The following is a 7375-nucleotide window of genomic DNA, read 5'->3' as shown; positions in this document are numbered from 1 at the left end:
TCTCTGGGCTTCTGCCCTCCCGGGCTGGTGCTCCCGGAGGGCCCCGCCTGCTCTACTGTCTTGGGCGGCCGGTGAAGTCCAGGGTCCCGACACCTGAGGCAGCGGCCCCTCCCATGGGGCTCTGGCCCGCCGCTGCCTCAGCTCTCTGGGCTTGTGTCTGAGGGGCACCTTTCCGGGGCAGGCCTGTGTCCTCAGGCTAGCGCCTGGGTCCTGTGCCGGGAGCGACGCCACACACTGCCCCCCAGGCCCGCGCTCCTGGTGCACAGGGCGACCTCCTGGATGGGGGTCTGCGGGGACCCTGCCGGCCCAGCCCTGGGCGCGCGCCCTCTGGTGCTCACACAACCCGGACGCCTCTGCCCTATGATTTCCAGGCTCCCGGCACAGGGTGGGGCCGAGCCTGGTGCTCTGCAGTGGCAGGTGCTTGGTGAGCGCTGCTCTCTAGAAGCAGACGCTCCCTTGGGCCCAGTCTACAGAAGGGCCTGGAAAGGAGGGGCACTGACCCGGCCGCAATGTGCACCCTGAGGCTGGGCAAGTGGCGAAGAGGAAGCTTAGAGCCAGCGGGCGTGGAGAGGCAGAGCCCGGGCTCCCCTTTCTGCTCGGGGCCCCAGGGCCAGCCCAACACCGACGCACACACAGCTGCATGCACAGCGCTTCTTTAATTGAAGGACAGCAACAGCCTCAGAAGCAGCTCCCCCGTTGAAGGGTCACTGCTTGATCCCTGCCTGGGCCCCGAGCTCAGGGGAGGAGGACCTAGTCATGGGGGCCGAGGAGGGCCGAGAGAAGCCCTGCTGGGAGTTCAGGGGGTGCTGCGCCTCTCCCGGGGGCGGCCTCGCAGGGTCGGGTGTGTGGCACAGAAGGTGGCGAGCGGGTGCAGGTCCCGGCCCCTTGAGGCTGTGCCACTCCTCCAGGACCCTCCGGGTTTGGGGCCAAGGTCTGGGCAACTGCCTCCCCCTGGCTTGTCTGGGCAGGGGCTGCACAGAGGCCAGGCTGAGGGTTAGGACGTGGGAGGGGAGAGGGAGGACCAGAGCAAGGGGCGGGAGAGGGCTGGCCCGTTTCTGTGCAGCCAGGTGGCTTGCGTGGCGGGGCCATGAACCTGCAGGAGGGCGGGAGGCGCACGGGAGGCCAAGGGTAGCAAGTCGAGCCAAGGAGGGTGGGAGGCTGGCAGGACATGACAGAGTGCTGGCGGGGGGGGGGGGGGCTGCTGTCTCCGTCCGTCCCAGCCCCTCCTGCTCCCCAGACTCATGGACCATGTTCCTCACACTGGGGCCTGGGACAATTTGGTTTTGGGGTGAATGGGAAGAAAGGTTTGAGGGGCTGCCTCTGAGTGGCCACGATGAGTGGGCTGGGGCAGCTCCGCGAGGGGCCTGACACCCACCTGCACACTTGGGAGCCAGGGAGAGCGTGTCACAGGGCAGTGAGTAGGGGTCGGGGAGCGAGGCTGGGGCTGGGCTGGGTGTGGCTCGACTTGGGGCTCCACTCCCACTTGGTCCCCCAGAGGCCCCACCTGGGTGGCCAGGCTGCCTCTGCCGCCTCTACTTCTTGTAGTTGCCGAACTGGATGGCTAGGCGGTCGGTGGCGCAGCGGAAGGTGGCTGGCTGCACCTCCCAGTAGGGGACGGGGTTGTTGAAGAGGCTGATGCCATTGTAGTAGGCCCGCTTCACCCCAAAGCCCACGGGGCAGAAGTCGTTGACGCCCACCTTGGTGATGTTGTTGCTGTGTAGATACACCACCTGGGGGCAGCAGGAGTGCCCAGGCTCAACTCCGAGAGCCCGGCTGGCCCTCACCAGCCAACCCAGCCCGTTCGGGTGTGGGTGGGCCAAATGGAGGCAGAGCCCGAAGGGGCGGGCTCCCACCCTTTCTGAGTCCTGCCCTGCCTCACAGAGCCGCCTCACCCCCGGCACGCGCATGGCCCTTGGGGGCTCGACGCGGTTCTCCCACGGTGGATACTTGGCTATGGCTGTCGCGCAGGAGTTGGGCGTGATGAAGGCGCTGGTGTGTGACCAGGAACCCGGATGAAGGGTTTAGGCAGGGTGGGGGGAAGGGGCTTGTGGCAACTGCAGCTAGGGGAGCAACCTCTCATCCAGAGACCCAGGGCGCAAGGGGGCCAAGCCTGCCAGGTTCCCAGCTCTTTCTCTCGGTTCTCAGGGGCACTTGCTGCCTAGTATTCCCCCAACTTCCTGAAAACCCTCTCTTCCAGGGCATGAGCTAAGGGGACAGGCAGAGCGCAGGGGCGGGTAGGGTGGGAACCCAGAGCTCAGGGAGAGCTGTGCAGACTGCCGCAGCGCCCTCTCGAGGCGGAGAGGACACTGGCCACTAGAGGGTGCACTCAGCCCAGCCCCAGCGCCCCTCCATTCAGGGCCCAGCTGGGTGGGTGGCTCTGGCTGACAGCCAGGAGGAAGAGACTGAGGCCCAGAGCCTGGCCAGGGAAGGCCAATTTCACCCGTATGACTGGACAGCAAGCCAGGGACAGGGTCCTCTGACACAACCCCGGGCAAAACCGGGCCCACTGGCCCAATCCCAGGAACCTACCTCCTGCCTTGGGCTGTCTCAGTCTTGCCACAGATCTGTGCGCCCCCTGTCCTGACTGTCTCCTCACCCCCCAGGCCTTTCTGCTGTCTGCCCACCTCTGCAGGCCCTCCCCACTTGTCCTCTGCCCTCCTCACTGCCCACCCAGCAGGGCCTGCTCCCTCCTCTTCCTCAGCACCGGGGAGGGCTCCAGGCGATGGGCTTCTTCGCAAATGAGGACACGTGGTCCCAGCCACTCTGTACCTGGGCCCACGCCAGGCAGGAGCACAGGCTGCTGTCCTGCCCCAGTCCCGGCCTGGGGCTGCGTCTCTCACCTGCAGGAGCTTGAGGTCCGGAAGGCCGGCAGGCACCCTGGACAGTTTGTTGTTGTCCAGATGCAGCTCCCGCAGCGTGGGCAAGAAGCTCAGGCTCCCATTCTCGATCATGCGGATCTGGTTGTGGCCCAGACCCAGCCTGTGTAGGGACAGGGAGAGGGAGTGAGAGGCCCCAGGAGAAAAGCCGGGGGGTGGGGCCCGCACCCCAGTCCCGCGCACCTGGAAAGCCTGGAGTAGCGGAGCAGGTCCTCCAGCTCGATGGCCTGGATCTTGTTGTGGTCCAGATGCAGCTCGTTCAGCGTCTCCGGGAGGTCTGCGCAGAGAGGGCCCGGGCTGAGAGCAGCAGGTGGTGGGCTGGGGGCTGCCGAAGCCCTCCCTGAGAGGACAGGCGGGTGCAGCTGGCTCCTGCCCCTCCAGCACTGCCCACCTGGGCCTGCACTGGCAGGAAGGCTGCTTGCCTACCTTTGGGGATGCCGGTGAGCTTGGCCTCTGAGATGCGCAGGTAGTTGAGCTTCAGGCCATCAAAGGCTCCAGGCTCAAAGCCGCTGTTCTCCAGGGGATTCCCGCCCATCTCTAGGAGAGAGGCCCCTCAGTTCAGAGCCAGCGGGGGTGGCTCCCCACACACCTGTCAGGCTCCTGGCTGGGGCTCTCTGGCAGCCCTGCCAAGGTCCACTCCCCCTCCACCTCCTGAAAACGTGGTCATTGATGGGCTAACTGCAAACTCCTAGCTGCTTGAGACTATTAGGCCCCAAGGGCACAGGCCCTGGCATGGGCTGAGGGGAGCAGGAGGAAAGGGAGGGAGCCAGAGAGAGCAAGGTGGGACTGCTCCCGGCCAGCTGCCTGGCCGCTCTATGGCCTGGAGTGTGTGTCCATCGTGAGGGCGGTTGGCGAAAGGCAATTTTCTTCTAACTTTTTCCACAGGACCCTTGAACTGACCCTTTAATGCCCCTGTCCAGTTTCTCAGCTAAGCGCTCTGGGGCATGCCCTTAGAGAATCTCCAGAGTGTTCTGCGAGGCCCACCGGCCTCCTTCCAGCCACTTGCCCGCGGCGGCCCTCTCGGGCGCACTCACCGATGCAGTTCATGTTGCGCAGGCCGCTGAACACGCCCTTGGGCACCTTGCGGATGCGGTTGTCGTGGATGCGCAGCTCCACCAGGGAGCTGGGCAGGTTGGGCGGGATCTCCACCAGGTGGTTCTTGGAGATGTACAGCTTCTGCAGCTTCCGCAGGGGGCTGAAGGCCTTCTCGTGGACCCTGGAGATCTTGTTGTTCACCAGGACCAGTGCCTGCGGCGGAGCGGGCACCGGCGTGAAGGGCGCCATCGTGAAGAGCCCGCTCCCGCCGCCCGCCCCGCCCCTGCCCAGCGCTCGTCCCCCCAGCCAGCAACTCGCTAGTGGGCCAAGCAGGGCGCCAGCACTTGCCCTGTGCCTGGCCCAGCCTGCCCCTGCTGCGTGCCTCAGTTTCCCCACTGGCACCCTGTGTGGCTGCAAGGACCCAATGAGGTGAAGCCTGGGCCACAAAGCGAAGTTGCACGTCCACCAACCTGCTCCCGCCGCCTCCCACCGTGTGCCCCGCCGCACACCCATCTGGACCCAGACCCCAGGGCAGACCGCCCGCCCAAGGCGCTGGCAGCCTTACATAGAGGCTATGGAGGCCTTTGAAGTCCTCCCGGCGGAGCTCCGAGATGTCGTTGTTCTGCAGGTCCAGCAGCGTGGTGTCAGGCGAGATCTCCCTGGGCACAGCCTTCAGACCTGGGGGCAGCGCCACCATCACCGGGGTGGGCCCGGGCCCCGGCGGCCAGGGCTCCCCCACGGAGGCGCAGAAGCTCCAGGGCTTGCGGAGGGAGGCTTTTCTGGAACCCCATTCCTGGGCAAGCCAACTGCCGCCTGGCTGGGGGGATGTTCTCCCTGCCCTCTCCCTGCCCTCACCCTGCCATGCCCACCCCCAAGGCGGACGCCTCCCTGCGCGCGAGCCCACCCTGGCCCAGCACTGACCCAAGTCAGAGCACTGAACCACCCGCAGGTGGCAGTGGCAGCCGAAGGGACACACGGCACTGAAGGTGGGCGTGAATGAGTCCAGGTCCGGGGCACCCGAGGTCGTGCCGGCTCCGGAAGCCTCCTCGTCGTTCATCATGGGCAGCCCGTCATCCAGGGAGAAGTCCCAGAAGCCCTTCTGCTCAAAGGGCAGCGCCTGGCTCAGGGCCAGCAGGGACGCGAGGCACCACAGGGGCCACATGGTGGTGTGTCTGGGAGACCAGGGCAGGGGGTGATGTCAGGGGTGCCCGCTGGCTCCCCCCCCCCCAGCAGCGCTGGGGACCCGCATGTTGGCAGCACGCTGTCTCCCATCCTCAGCCAGACCCGGGACAGCAGGACAGGAGCGACAGAGGAGAGGGTGTGGGCACACAGGATGGGGGTGCTGGTCCTCCTCTACCCGGGCAACACGTGGCTTCCGGGGCGGGGGGATGCAGTGTTTTCTCAGTTAACAAGTCCACGCATGCATGCACACTCGCGCCACGCCACACGCACGCTCGCTGAGTCAGCTGGAGGCCTGCGGGGGTCAGTGAGAGACGGGAGGCGGCCGGCAGGGAAGCCAAGTGTTTGCCCCTCACAGGCTTTGGAGAACTCAGGCTGAAGCTACCACCGCGGCGTGTGGGCGAGCGGCACCGCTCAGGGCCTCGTGGGCTCCCCGTTCCAAGACCCGGTGCCGCTTCCTTCCCGCCTGGAAGGGAAGGCGCACGCCGCTGGCGGTGCACCACGTTTCTCTGAGAAAGTGGAGAGGCCGTGGCACAGGGCCAGGCCAGCAAAATAGGGAAACAGAGGGCTGTCCCCTGGAGGTGCAGGGCTGACGGCCCCCACTGCCCTGCACCTCCATCCCGCCACCCCGCCCAGAGCCCAGCCCCCTGGAGCGGCCCCCAAGGGGAGAGGCGGCTGCCAGGGTGGTGGGGCAAGGTCAGACTTGTCTGGAGGCCCCCCAGGCTGGGCAGCGGAGTTGGGGGAGGGGACATTGCCCTGCCCGAGCCTGCCCTGCTCCCACGTCTGCTGACTGGCGTCCTCCGTCCTGCGGAGGCTGGAGGCTCCGCTGCAGAAAGTGCTAAGCAGGGAAGGCCAGGGCCATGGTCCCCACGCCGTCTCCCCGCTCTCCCTGGGAGGCCGCGGCGTGTTCTCATCTGTTAAGCAGGAGCAACCGCTCCTGCCCTGCTCCTAGGCTCAGGCGGCAGTGGTGGCCCTGGGCACAGCTGTGGCGGGGAGCCTGGGGGGAGCCAGGGGGCCCACCCAGGGAGGCCCTCACTTGGGGCCTACCTTGGCCGGCAAGGGGCTGCATGGGGCTTCAGAGGAGTAGGGTGAACCCCAGCCTGATGACTGCTGCGATGGCAGGGGCCCTGCAGCAGCACCCGAGCAGCAGCGTACCCTGGCTGCTGCTTTGTGACCTGCAGCGCCGGGCAGGGGGGCGGTGCGGGGTGGGGGCGGCAAGACCACCTCCAAGCCTGGACATAATCACCCATACCTAGGGTTCCCATGGGCCCCTGAGTGTCCCCCCATCCACACCCCTCAGTCCTACCCTGACCGGGCTGCTCGCCACCCACCCTCGGGTCCCATCATCCCCAGGGGCAGAGCTGGGGCATGTTGGGCAGGGACGGGGCATGGGCTCAGCTTTGGAGACAGCCCTAGAGTGGCCCCAGCAGGCCCCGAGAGTCCTCCCGAGTCCATGGCCCTTAGGGACAGGCCTGGAGAGGCTGTCTGCCTGTCTCAGTTCAGAAAATGAGCCGCACCGCCCCGCGACAGGCGCGTCCTGGGGCTGTTTCTGCAGACACAGAGAACTGGACTTCATGCTGAGCCCCAGGTCATGGGGCGTCTCCGAGTTGAGGTTCACCCAGCCTCCCCGGTTGGCTCAAGCCTCAAAAATGCACGACCACACCCCAGGTCCCATCAACCCCAGGCTGGACCCCAAAAGGCCTGGATGTAGTGTAGGGGGCAGCCCCGCGGTGGCCTACCTGGGCAGCCTCTCCCTCCTTTCCCCGGGTATGCCAGGCCCGCCAGCTCTGCCTCTGGACCAAGGGAGGAGGAGGAGCCGCGGGAGAAAGGAGGAAGGGGAGGGTGAAGGCGGGAGAGCAAGATGGATTGGGAGAGGGAGGAGACTGCTGCCTCCCCCTGCCCTGCACCCCTGCCAGAGCGCTGCCCCCTGGGGGATGAGTCAGGGCTGGGAGGCTCTGCGGCCCCCAGGCCCCCTGGCAAGGTTGGGGGGGGGCAGCTGTGGGGAGAGGCTGAGCAGACAGGCCCCCTTCCAGCCTGCCTGAGGGTTGGCAGGGCTGAAGGTGCCCCCAGGAAGCCTCTGCCCCGGCATGGGGAGGGGGAGGGGCAGGCTCTTCGAAGGCCACCAGGGGCAGGAAGGGCCGCTCAGACCCCAGGCGGACTCGTGGGACGAGCCCATGCACTGGAGGGGGGTAAGCCAGCTGGGGGTAGCCCCCCGGTGTTGCAGCGCCTGCCAAGGGGCTGGGGGAAGGGTGTGGAGAGGGGCCAGTCCCTGCGCAGGTCCCGGC

General features: G+C 67.0%; 1 protein-coding gene across 1 annotated transcript; it reads right to left on the bottom strand.

The window, feature by feature from the left end:
• Window positions 1-1532: 1532 nt before the first annotated feature.
• On the bottom strand, window positions 1533-6901 carry BGN (biglycan; the record flags this gene model as incomplete). Its single annotated transcript, XM_084258088.1, has 8 exons — window positions 6830-6901; window positions 4833-5083; window positions 4477-4589; window positions 3911-4124; window positions 3303-3413; window positions 3060-3153; window positions 2841-2979; window positions 1533-1730 (listed from the first exon to the last, which is right to left on the bottom strand). Exons 2-8 carry the CDS (start codon window positions 5071-5073, stop codon window positions 1533-1535), a joined length of 1110 nt encoding a protein of 369 aa, XP_084114214.1. The 5' UTR covers window positions 5074-5083; window positions 6830-6901.
• Between the last annotated feature and the right edge of the window lie 474 nt (window positions 6902-7375).

This window comes from Talpa europaea (genome assembly GCF_964194135.1).
Source record: "Talpa europaea genome assembly, chromosome: X".
In the NCBI taxonomy this organism is placed as follows: Eukaryota; Metazoa; Chordata; class Mammalia; order Eulipotyphla; family Talpidae; genus Talpa; species Talpa europaea.
This window is presented reverse-complemented; position numbering and strand designations above follow the sequence as displayed.